The sequence below is a fragment of the Microcebus murinus genome, chromosome 17, assembly GCF_040939455.1.
Source record: "Microcebus murinus isolate Inina chromosome 17, M.murinus_Inina_mat1.0, whole genome shotgun sequence".
Taxonomy (NCBI): Eukaryota; Metazoa; Chordata; class Mammalia; order Primates; family Cheirogaleidae; genus Microcebus; species Microcebus murinus.
Window position 1 is genome coordinate 21,795,872 of NC_134120.1, and position 13,251 is coordinate 21,809,122.

The window sequence follows — 13,251 nt, forward strand, 5'->3', positions numbered from 1 at the left end:
ACTTTCATTTGCCCTTAGATGGGCAATGAAAGGGTCTGCAATTTCTGCCTCTCCTTTAAGCATCCTGGTTCTCATAATCCCCTACCACCCACAACTTCTCCAATCATCCAATACTCTAACCCTTCCTTTTAGAAATGAGAAAAGGGGTGCTGTTATTCCAGGGTCATATCTATAATGTCATATTTCCCACTTCAGTGGCCACAAAGCAATAAAGGAAAATGTTGGCCTCAAATTTGAGAATTCTTAAGTGATTAAGAACTCTTTCCAGATCCAAGACATCCACAAACTTAAGAAAAAGAATGCGCACATAATGATTTAGTTGGCTTTCTCTTTTAATCAAAAACATACTTTGTTACAGAGTTCTCAAGAAAGGTTCAACTATTTTTTAGCCACAGACTTCAACCAGGCAAAAGTATACAGAAAGCCACAAAGGAACTACTGGAGCTTCAGCTGACCAGTTGTTCTAAAAGCAGAAGCTAAGAGTGGCTCTTCTCTGGGTTTTGGCATAGCTGCATTCCTCTGACTTCAGGGGAAGAAACAGAGTTGGGAAATACCACCACCAAATCTGTCCCCAACCCCCCAGTCATTTCGTTCACACTGAGCTCTGCAGCCCACCAGGTTTTTGTCATCTGCAAGCATTCATACCTTTCACATGTCCAATGCATTGAACAGAACCTAATACTTGGAGAAGGTTTGCCAACTCCAAGTTTAGCCTTTCAATCCATCTAAGCCCATGAGTCCTTCTATCAATGACAAGCAGCCTTAGCAACAGCAGCTGGTTTCATCCCTTCCTCTCCAGCTACCACAAAAGCTGGCCTCTACCAGGACTCTCTAACCCCCCACCCTCAACCCAGCCCCAAGGAAGGGAAGTTCCCCAGGTCCTTGAAAAAGCCAAGTTCATTAATTATACTCATCCAAGGATAGGCTGGAAGAGAACTCTGAAAGGAATGATCCAGCCAAAAGTCATCTAATCAAAATAGACATAAGAAGAGCTGAGAATAAAGTGAATAATGATCTGCAGGTATTGTTTTCTTGAGTCATATAAACCATTTTAATTGATGCAGTTTGGAGGAATTCCCGTTTTGAGCATAGAAGAGTTAAGAAACCAAAGACCCAAAATAATGACCGCTAATAATCATTAGGCATTAACAGTAGGTTTTCAATCCATTTCAGTTGAAAAACTGTTACCAGCACACAGCACTTAGGAGGATGGTGTCACAAACATACCAACTTGAAAGCTAGAATGTCCTGACTCAAAGAAAGCCTTAATAAACTCTGACCAGAGATGATGGAAAAATAAAATAAAGGCTTTTCCCCCTTTCAATTTTTTGTGGGTTTTTTGTAAAGTATTGCAGCCCCTAAGGTGGTGCTTGGCCTTTGGTTAAAATTAACTCTTAAGAACATACTATGTAACTTTTTGTCCGTAGGAGAACAGTAATAAAATATCAAGCCTAGTGTCATTCGAATAACATGGAAGTAAGTAAAAAGCCCCCTCAAACAGCAGACCAAAGATAAGGAAGAAATTCAAAACTGCTGCAAGGTAGGCAAGGTCACTTAGAATTTCAGAGCTGGAATAACTAATCTAGTCCAACTCCCTCATTTTACAGATGAGGCAACTGAGGCTCGCAGAAGGTAAATGACTTGCCCAAGGTCACACATCAAAATAGTGGCAGAGCGCAAACTAGAGAGTACAACTGTCTGGCCCAGCAAAGAGCCGTTTCAGGTTGAACACTGGCTCTGGATCTATCAAGAAAGCATCTTAAATAAACTGTGTGAAAAGTATCTACATCAACAGAGAGAAATGATTGTCTTCACCAAAAGTTTCTCCTCAGTCCTTCCTACATTAAAAAAGGAAAAAAGCTTCATTCATTCAAGTCTGATGTTAAAATCCCTGAAAACATCAGCAATTACTTTAGCTACTCCTTGGGGCAGGATATCAGACCCTCAATTGTCATAAAGGCACCTATAGGTCAAAAATATCTGTACAGGAGGAAGGCCAGAAGGCAAGGCTTAAAAGGGGACATCAAAACAAAACAAACGACCCTCTAGATTCTCAAGGTTTGTTTTGTTTGGTTGTGTGTTTGTTTATTGGTGTCCTCTAGGCAACAGTATTACCTCTGGCTAGTCATGCTAATTTAGTAACCCTTGTAACCCCAGTTTTTATATGAGCAGCATTCAAGTGGAAGCAATGAAACCTTTCAAACTATTCTCTAAGGGGGAAAATATGAATATGATTCACTTCTCTCTACTGTAACTACCTGAAACTCAGCAAGAACAGGAAGCACTCTGAGCAGTCAAACTGATGTCAAATGCCAATGCAATGAAGTCCTCTTCAACACTTTACAGGAAAGCATCTTGGATCCTGTCCCAGAATTTGTACTTGTGTTTTAAAGTAAGTTCTAGTAAGTTTGGTTATCTGGTTTCCTTGCCTAAGCAGTTAGATATATCAATCAGAAAGGGAAGAAGAAAATGCTAAGGGGAAGCACACTAACAAGCGCATATGAAGTGGCAGCTGTCAGAAAGGGAGAAGACCAGAAGGGGACGGAGAGGTTTAAAGAACTAAAAATTCAAAACTATAGCAGTCTGAGACCCTTTCATAAAGGCAAAACAGCCCTGCCTGTCTTAGAAGCCCCTGAAGTCCTCAAAGATAGCTAACCAAAAAGAGAAACATTAAATCCAGTATATTCTGATATACACATTAAATAACTCCATAAAAAATGGCTAGAACAAAAAGTTTTCTGCTTAAATAAGGCAAGTTTGGATTATGTGGAAAATTTCATTCCATGGTGATACCAGATAAACAAGAAACCTAGCAACACTGGGACAAGCGTGCTAGGGATAAGGCTGGGCCTAGGATACTGCTTTTTGAACGGTAAGGCCACACTGACTTTGTACATCCTTCTTGTAGAAAAGAAATTACCTAGTTATCAGGGAAAATATGGAAAGGCTTGCACGAGATTCTCATGGCCGATTCTCTGCAATCTTGTAAAGGAACATTTAAGAGATTATTTACAGATAGCTATCTACAACAAGATGGGTTCTACCTTTGAGGGGGGAGCATTTCTTCATGCTGAGTGTGCCCAACCTACAAGAGTTGGTCACTGATTTTACAGGTAATTGTTTTCATGTAGTCATTTACCTCAGTCACCATTTTTCTCAATCTATCATTAAATAAAATGCCAATAAAAATGGCAATGATGAAGGGATGGATTAAACTATAGAAATTATCAACAAAAAGAACTCTGTCCTACTCAGAATAAAACTTCTCTCAAAATGTTCTCAAAAAAGGGCCTGAACTAATCTGACTTTGCATAAAAAAGCTAGTGAGTAACTATTAACTAGTTACTACCCAACCGGGCACAGAAACATTTCAATTTTTTTATTCTTTAACCTCCACAGATACTTCAGGAGCAATTTGGTAAAATGTAAGATTTTCCTTCCCCAGATCGACACAGTCAAAAAGATACCTGCAACTCACCTTCCTACAATCGGCAATAAACTTTAAAAATAAAAAGATATTTATCATCTGGAAGACAGGGCATTTTATTTTGCCTTCAAAATTTGTATAACAAATACCCCCCTTTATACACCATACCCTTTCCCACAAAAATGGATTTTAAATTTGAAATACAACACAGCTAATATGTGTGCAGTTTACTTGGATGTTTCAAGTATGGTTATCATTAAGCCAAACCATACAGCCTATAAACCTGTACTGTTGACAGGAAGAATGGGATAGGCAACCTATTTAGTGGTTATGACAATATAAATGAGCCATGTTTCTGGAAAAAGCAAGGTTATATGGCAGTGATTTATTATCATTATCTTTGCAGACCAGGGGCAGTAAAACTATAAAAAATGAGATAGACTATATCCCATGAAAGAAGCTACACCCTGGAACATGAAGGCAACACTATGAAGCATTCCCTTTGATAATGCACTGAAAGGCACTGGGCAGAAGTGGAATGGGTCTCATAATGTACGTGGTTCATCTCTCATTCAGCTTTCACTGAAGTTCAACATTTTCACTGACGTTCAACATTTTGAGAGTCTCTGAGATACGAATTAGCTAGAGAAAACCCACCCAGAATCATATCCTCACAATAATCAGATTCTGAGAACTGCAGAAACTATTTTACCCTTAAAGTAGACATAAAATTTTAAACCTAGTGAGATTCTTTAGTCGTACTCACCAAAGATGACCACCTCCAAGAAACAGAAATACAGATTAACAACAAAGCTCTCAGGAATAACTGATCATTAACATACTAGATGTTTTCTCAAAAGCATGTAACTAAATCTAGGTACAAATATAAGCAATTAATAACTAGAAGTATTTCTATATTTTTATGGCTCTTAGTAGAAAGAAACCAAGACAGGTGGCTTGGTTCTGAAGAGATACTTCTTAGCAAATATTCCCACATATTCTCCCCAGATGATTAAACATGAAAACCTTCCTTAAAGTAGAAAAGGAGGTAATGGATTATATCAATGCATGGTTAAGGTTTTAATCAATCATCTGGATTTTTAAAAAAATATGTTACTCTCAAACTCTCTCCCTCCTATTCCTCATTCACAGTAAAATGGACCTAAAGTCAAACAAGTTCTACAGAAGAGATCTTTTTATAAATCTGCCAATAAAAGTTAAATCATCAAACTTTTACAGAAGAAAGTTAGGTCTTTAACAAAAGTATTTTAAGTACTCAAGAGTACAAATGAGTTGGTAAAGATGTTATTTAGAAAACAAAAGACAAAGCTTGGATCAAGATCTATGTTTAAATCACAAACAATAAACTCAGTGGTTTCCAGGATGGCCTTATTAAAAAGACCTTCTGAGCAAGGCAGTAGAAGACTTGTTCATTTCAGGTAATATACGGAGGACTGTCACCACAAGTGTTTCTGTAGCTTTACAAAGCCCTCCAAGCAGAAAGTAAAAGCATCTAAAAGATAATTCTTGATTTTATTTCACACTATTTATCCTGTAGACAACCTATTTATCACTGGGTAGACAATCAGGCCTATTTTGCTACAGTAAAATAAAAATTTAAAAAAATAACCAACTCTACACATGATGCATAATGTCTGTGGGGAAGTCCTGGTAGAGTGTGAGGGGAAAAACCAAAGCTGCCCAATAGAACTGGCTGTTGCCTGTCATTTAGTAGAAGGTGTCTCACCACTGAGATTGGATTCAAAAGTGCAAAAGAAAAAAAATCTTAAAAATCAAACCTAGAATTCAACTTTGCATGTTGAGATTCAGTTTTATTTATGCTACTAACTAGGTAAAAAGCATACATATTGTGTCTGTGGTACAGTCAATACATCTGCAACTTTTCTACTGAAATTCTCTATACAAAGTCACTGCCAATTGATATGATCATTGATGGCAAAGGGCTTAGAATAACCACAAGGTATAAAAAAGTTTGCAGTCTTGCCCCAAGATACAAAAACTGAATTTTAAACAATGTCCATAACATACATGATTTAAACAGTATACGAAAAAAAGTCACACATCAAATCAAGTACAAAAATATCCAAACTACCTATTATGAACTGTAATGTTTCCATTATTCTGCACAGTATTTAACATAGAATTTAGCAGTTTCCAAAATACTCATTATTTAGTTTAAGCACTGCCACCTTTGCAGAACAGTATGATATTAGGTAGAGTGACACTGCTTTTAGTGTTTTTAAAAATACAAAACCTTTCCCTATGAATTAATGAAGGAAAAAAGAAATTCCTCTTCTAGGCTTCTTAGTAATCAACCTTGTGCCCAGAAATATAGAAGAATACATCTACTGTTTAACAGGGCAAACGTATACTTCTTGATAAATAAGTCATCCATTAGGGGATAACAAATGTAATTTAAATGACATTTCTTTGTTTGGTAATTCTAAGGAATTCTCAATATACACACAGATTAGTGTTTTTTGCCTTGGCAAAAATAAAACTGAAGTTGCAAGACAATCTGAATTGAAATCATCTTCACTAGTTTAACTTGCAAAAAATATTTTGGATGAAAGGTTATAATACATTGCTATCTTATTTTTTAAACACAGAGTAAAGTTGCTCTTGGTAAAATTAACTCACCCACATGGCACAATATTTTTGGAGTAAAGTATATGTTCAACAATAACTTGCACACAAAATAACATAGGTGAATTAACTTTGAGAACTTCTCTGCCTTTAAAATCAGTTATATTGGATTTATTCTGTAGAATAACACCTATCAATGTTCTGCATATAAAAGACTCTAAGACATTTTAAAGGGCTAAACTTTCCAGCACAGGAATGATTCCTTCATACATAACTGGTGAAGATTTAATAAGAATGTGTTTTTCCTAATCTTCAAGCTCTGAGCCATTCCTGAAAAGTTCTAAATAAGGGGAAAAAATTGTTTTAATCCAGTTTCTGTCTGCTAGGAGCAAGGCAGCAAACACATATTCCAACCCTTTATGAAAAGATAAAGCAGAACAAAAGTGAAATTTATCTTCAGATTATAAACAGGATTGTATTTTATAGTCCACCATCCTGCTAATGTTAAGGGCCCCAGCAGTAAAAGACCTCAGTCTAGAGGCTGTGGGTCTGCAATTGGCATGGTGTGAAGTACTTCATCTAGGAGCTGGAGGGCCCGGTGTAAGTGAATCTCGATCCAGCAAGGGGTCTCCTTGATGCTCTGTCTTGGGTAATCCGGTCCCCAGCCTTTCACAAAACTCATCCTGAGTATGCATAAGCGACGAAGGTCATCAACACCAATTCCCGCAGCAGCTGATAGACCTAACAGAAAAGATTGGGAAGGTGTCAGAGGAACAAGGTGATCTCTCTCTTCCCATCCTCCCTCATTCTTACATTAATCAAGTGACCAGCTTTCTGTACTGCATTCTCCTCAGCATATAACTTCTCTGTCAAAGTGCCAAGAAGTAACTGTAGATCTAAGCTTTATCAACAGGACTGAAACTTTTGGTTAAGGCAGTTTACATTCCATATGTGTCTTCTAGCTACAACCAATTATAAGGTAAATTACCACAATCCACCAACACCCCACCTATTTTTCGTTTTAGAAGTAGAGGTGAGTGGATGAGAAACACTGTTTTTAAGAGGTAGTGTAAGTCCTCAAGTTGGTTCTAGGAACCCCTTACTGTCTAAACAGCCTAGTTCAAAGTATAACTAAAAATGAGACAGTTAATATTCCTGGTTCTACTGACTTCTTGGATGACCCGGATGATGTCTCTCTCTCAAATTCGCAGTTTAACAGAGAACTGATACACAATTACTCAATGGGGGCAATGGCTGAGAATAAGAAATTTAGTATTTCTGAATTCTTTAGGAAAAGCATGTTTTATAATATCAAAACTAGCAAATTAAGGGTTTAGATGCCCAAATTTTTAAAAATCAAATTCCTTAAGTAAATATGCCTTATCTACCTCTAAATTGTAAACTCCTGAACATAAGTGACAATGGAGACTCTGCATCTAGTTTTCCAGTCAGAACATACAGTCATATAGTCAATCTGCATTCATCAATATTACAATGAAACTAATGGGAGGAATTTGCATATACTGTAGAGAAACCTGCAGGGCCACTGCAGTTTTCTTAGCCAGTGTGATTTGCTTACCACACTGAAGAGGTTAAGAACAGGGGTTGAATGAATCACTAGTTATGCCTTCAGACGTGGAAGATGGGTGCCACGTGTTTCCATCATAAAAGTCTATAGTCAGGAGTTTAACTCTGCAGTAAAAAATTCCCCATCAGTGTGAAACCTGGCACACAGTTCAATTTTACCCTATAAAATTAAAAAAAAGTCTACAAGTTATCAAAATACCACCCTCACTTAGTTTTCTCTCCATGCTTAGCATACTTCAAAGAAATTGGAGAGGCATCCAATTCTGAAATTGAAATATACTTTCCTTAGTAGAATAAAGCCAAGCATTTCAGTGATTACAACCCACCCTGGCTGGTGAGGCAGGAATCATAAGTATCAAAAAAAAAAAAAAAAAAGGGAGATGGAACAATATAATAACAAACCCCTTTCTCCCATACTTCCTTTTTGATACAGAAAGAATGCAAAGAGGGTCCTAGGCAAAGGGGACTTATTACAGAAGAACAGTTTTTACCAATTCAAAAATGTTACCATCCCAGTAAAGAATTTTAATTTCTATTATTACTCAAAGTAACCAACTGAGTAAGTGAAGATAAAACACCAACTATTACACTTTAAAAAAATCCAAAAACCCAAAGCGTACTTACTGATAGCTGGAGCTATTCCACCTACTGATCCTGGACCAGGGATGTTTCCTGCCACGGCTGCTGCCTGGGCGGCGGCTGCAGCTTGTGCAGTGGCCGCCTGCTGCTGCATCTGTCGATGACACTGACGCAAATCAAAGACCTTAAAAAGAGAAAAGTATTTGAGTTTCATGTTAGGAGTCCATCAGGAAAGATTCCATACACCAAAAATAAATACGCAACTTATTTAAAATTCGGTTTCATTTAACCTCTCACAAGAAAAGAATGAAAATTTTTAAATTTTTATGTAGACGGTAACTGGTATAAACCAGTTAGAAAAGGTGGCTTAAGCTCACCAAGAGGCACGTTTCAACATCATGACACTTTGGCTGCCACAGTGCCTCTCATCTAGTTTAATGTGGGTCAGCTGTTCTTGTGCAAAGCCACCCCTGTGTAGGATGAACAGTTAAGAAGTCACCCCCACCCTTTCATAACCAAATTGCTGAGTTTTCCTTAGGCTGGAACTGATGGCTTTGGTCACCTGGCCAACTTCTTTTCTTACAATTCTTTATCATTCTTGCTATTTGGAGGAGTGTAACAAATGGCACGTCACTAAGAAAACGTCTACATTTTTCAGAGATGTATACTTCAATACAAAGGAGCAACATAACATCTAGAACTTGTTTTTAAAGGGGAAAAAAGCATAGATTAAGTAGTTCTTAAGATTTTACATTTGCTTCATCTGGGTGATGAGTATACAGGATTTCATTAAACTAGTTTCTTCTACTTTTCTGTATGTCTAAAATGTTCATAATTATAAAAGAAAAAAAGTCTAGCTTTGAATTCTAGCACTAATATGTTAAGTTTCTTAAGTTCTCTGAAGCCTCAATTTTCTTACCTATAAAATGGGAATGCTAAGTGTACATAGTTTCAAAGAGTTGTTGTAAACTCGGCATAGTATACAGTAAGCCGTCAATAAAGGTTACATATTATTTTGTTTTTTACTTTCCCCTTAGCCATTTACCTTTCAGGTTGAGTTGAGGAGTGGGTGAGTAATTTCAGTGTGCTTTACCAACTGAGTCAAGGACTGGCACAGTAAGGAAGGGGTTGTCACATTTACCCTTATCCTCATTAAAGTACTAGAATGGTCTATCAATGAGCAACAAATTATGGATTATAAATTATATCACCTTTTTCTGAGTAAAAAAACATCTTCCTAAGATAATCTATGTGCTTATATTTGCATTTATAAAAACCACTGGAAAATTACACAAAAAGAGTGGTGATCTATAGAAGCTATAGAAGAGGCAGATGAGGACAGGGTAAAAACTGCTCAATGTCAACTGAACCATGTGGCTACATTCCCTATCCAAAAAGTAAACTAAATTTTTTAAAAAGTCTTCTGGTATGTACATAACCCAATATGAGCAAGCATAATTATATTTGAAAATAAAAGCAAGCAAAGAATGCACAATTTACTACTTGATAAACAGATTTGAGACTTAAACCATAAATTTGCAAATGCTTGAAAAACTTGATTGTCTTTAACAATGGTATTTACACAAACCACAAAAACATACAATAAACTCTCTCCAAATAGCAAATCACATTCCTATTTACTTATTTCTCTACTTGGTGCCTATTTTCTCATAGAAGTCTTTCCCAATTAGCACCAATGAAGGACAACACTTAGACTACCCTATTCTTTGAACAGATATGAATCTGTCAAATATGTATGTACGTATTACATGGCCAAATCATTAATCGTAAAAGACTTCAGTAAAGAAAGCGTGAAAAAGTCCAGTTCTAGAAACCAAAAATGAGACTAATTCCTTCTCAAATTTCCCAACAGTCCATTACATTCTGAACATTTCCACTGGGCTGTGATCTTTGGAAGCTATTACCTGCCACAGCACAAAGTAGGGACTCAAACATTTGAAAAGGTGGATCACTCTATAACCACATTTTTAAGGAAATAAACTTTACTTTTTAGAGCAATTTTAGGTTCACAACAAAATTGAGCAGAAAGTACAAAGTCCCTGTCCCCACACACACAACACTTCCCCACTATCAACATACCCACCACAGTAGTACATTTGTTACAAGTGATGAATCTACACTGACACATCATCATCACCCAAAGTCCAGAGTTTACATTAGAGTTCATTCTTGGTGTTGTACATTTGGACAAATTTATAATGACATGTAGTACATCATCATAGTATATCACACAGAATAGTTTTGCTATCCTAAAAAGCCTCTGGTCCTGTACGTTTGGCCCTACCATTCCCACTAACCCCTGGCAACCACTCATCTTCTGTCTCCATACTTACTGCCTTTTCCAGAATATCATATAGTTGGAATCATACTATATGACAGTAAGTTTCTTACATTTAGCAATATGTTAGGTTTCCTCTATATCTTTTCATGGTCTGAGAGTTCGTTTCTTTTTAGCGCTGAATAATATTCCATTATCTGATATACCATAGTTTATCCATTTACCTGCTGAAAGGACATATTGTCTACTTTCAAGTTTTGGCAACTATAAATAAAGCTGCCATAAACATCCGTGTGCAGGTTTCTGTGAGGATAAATGTTTTCAATTCTTTTGCATAAATGCCAAGGAATGTGATTCTGGGATCATATGGTTAAGTGTGTATTTATTTTTATAAAACAGTCTAACAAAACGATTGTACCAGTTTGCATTCCTATCAACAATGAATGAGGCCAGGCATGGTGGCTGACGCTTGTAATCCTAGCACTCTGGGAGGCCGAGGCGGGCGGACTGTTCAAGGTCAGGAGTTCGAAACCAGCCTGAGCAAGAGCGAGACCCCATCTCTACTATCAATAGAAAGAAATTAATTGGCCAACTAATATATACATAGAAAAAATTAGCCGGGCATGGTGGCGCATGCCTGTAGTCCCAGCTACTCGGGAGGCTGAGGCAGCAGGATTGCTTGAGCCCAGGAGTTTGAGGTTGCTGTGAACTAGGCTGACACCACGGCACTCACTCTAGCCTGGGCAACAAAGTGAGACTCTGTCTCAAAAAACAAACAAACAATGAGAGTTCCGGCTACTCCATATCCTCGTCAGCATTTGGTATGGTCGGTGTTTTAAATTTTGGCCATTCTAACAGGTGTGTAGTGGTATCTCATTTTGGTTTTAAATTGCACTTCTCTAATGACATGTGATGCTGAAATGTCTTTTCGTATGCTTGCTTGCCATCTCTGTATCTTCAGTAAGGAATCTGTTCATGTCTTTTGCCCATATTTTAATCAGGTTGTTCATTTTTCTTGTTGAGTTTTAAGAGTTCTTTGTATATTTTTTATTAGATGTATCTTTTGCAAATATTTTCTCCCAGTTTGTGGCTTATCTTCTCATTCTCTTGACATTGTCCTTGACAGAGCAGAAGTGTTTAATTTTAATGAAGTCCATTACTCCTAAGCTAATTTCTGCTTTAATTTATTTAACCATGTTTCCTGTGGTTACTCTGTACATTTATTGCAAACCTATTAACAAAGTTGAGTATCTTATAAAGGTCACTGTCAATACCTTCAGGATACTGTCTTTCACAAAACTTAACTGCAAACTGTATCAGTTTGAATTAACACCAGGAAATAGTAATCCAGAAAGAGAAATGGTGCTGTTGGTATTTGGGGCACCTAAATATAAGACTGCATTAAGGACATGCTAAGTTACCTGGAGAATCATAATCCAGGAATAAATTTCAGTGGAATTCATAATGCCCTTCAAACTAGCCCACCAGTGGCTTGGAAGCATTCCCAGGCCCCTTCCCCAAACAGATATGTCATCAAAAACAAACCCAACTCAATATCCTCAGGAAAAATTTGCAAATCAAAACCACCATACTGAGATTCTACTTAATACCCACTAGGATAGTTACAATAGTGGGAATGTAAAATGGTGCAGCCATTTTGGACAACAGTCTAGCAGTTTCTCAGAATGGTGCACATAAAGTTACCTTACAATCCAGTAATTCTACTCTTAGGTATATACCCAAGAGAAATGAAAACATACGACCATACCAATACTTATACACAAATGTTTATAGCAGTATTATTCATAATGTAGCCAAAAAGTAAAAATCCATGTCCATCCCAAGGAAAAATTCTGTAAAATTTCATAATGAGTATTTTGTAAATAAAAGTACATTTAGCCACAATTTCCCATTTTCCCTTTGTAATACCCCTTTTGGGAATACCCCTGTATTCAGCTATAAAAAGAAATGAAGTACTGATATACAGTACATGGATGAAGCTTGAAACATTGTGCTTAGTAAAAGAAGTAAGTCACAAAAGATCACATTATATGATATCCATTTATATGAAATGTCCTGAACAGGCAAATCTATAGAGACAAAGTAGATTAATGGTTGTCTAGGGCTATGGGGATTGGGGGCCAGGTGTGGTGGCTCACATCTATAATCCTAGCACTCTGGGAGGCCAAGGCAGGTGGATCGCTCAAGGTCAGGAGCAGCCTGAGCGAGACCCTGTCTCTACTAAAAATAGAAAGAAATTAATTGGCCAACTAAAAATACATAGAAAAAATTAGCTGGGCATGGTGGCGCATGCCTGTAGTTCCAGCGAGTTGGGAGGCTGAGGCAGAAGGATTGCTTGAGCCCAGGAGTTTGAGGTTGCTGTGAGCTAGGCTGATGCCACAGCACTCTAGCCTGGGCAACACAGTGAGATTCTGTCTCAAAAAAAAAAAAAAAAAAAGAGGGTATGGGGATTGGAACCCAATTTCCTACTTCCTAAATACATAATATCTGGTTCTGAGATGTGACTCCCAGGTACCAGGCTAGGGCAAAATTGCTCTATAGGGAGAAGTGATGACAGGAAGAGAAAATTAAAATGAATTAATTCTCCTGAAATAAACCTGCCAACAAATACAAAATGGTCTACAAAGCATATAAGGAAATTCAATGTCATTATAAAATAACAAAGTACAAGTAACCAAATACAAAAGTTCCTTGTGCCAAAATTGCAAAATATAAATGATTTCTACCTCCC

At 37.2% G+C, this 13,251-nt stretch overlaps 1 protein-coding gene across 3 annotated transcripts in view; it reads right to left on the reverse strand.

Moving 5' to 3' along the window:
* Window positions 1-313: 313 nt before the first annotated feature.
* The window catches only part of SMAD4 (SMAD family member 4), an 88,164-nt gene continuing 75,226 nt past the window's right edge, over window positions 314-13,251 (reverse strand). For all 3 annotated transcript variants that reach the window (XM_075993864.1, XM_075993865.1, XM_020282445.2), the window contains 2 exons: window positions 8,246-8,384; window positions 314-6,775 (listed from right to left, as the gene is read on the reverse strand). In XM_075993864.1, coding sequence (XP_075849979.1) covers window positions 6,564-6,775; window positions 8,246-8,384 — 351 coding nt within the window. In that variant the 3' untranslated portion in view covers window positions 314-6,563. The remainder of the gene's footprint in view (window positions 6,776-8,245; window positions 8,385-13,251) is intronic.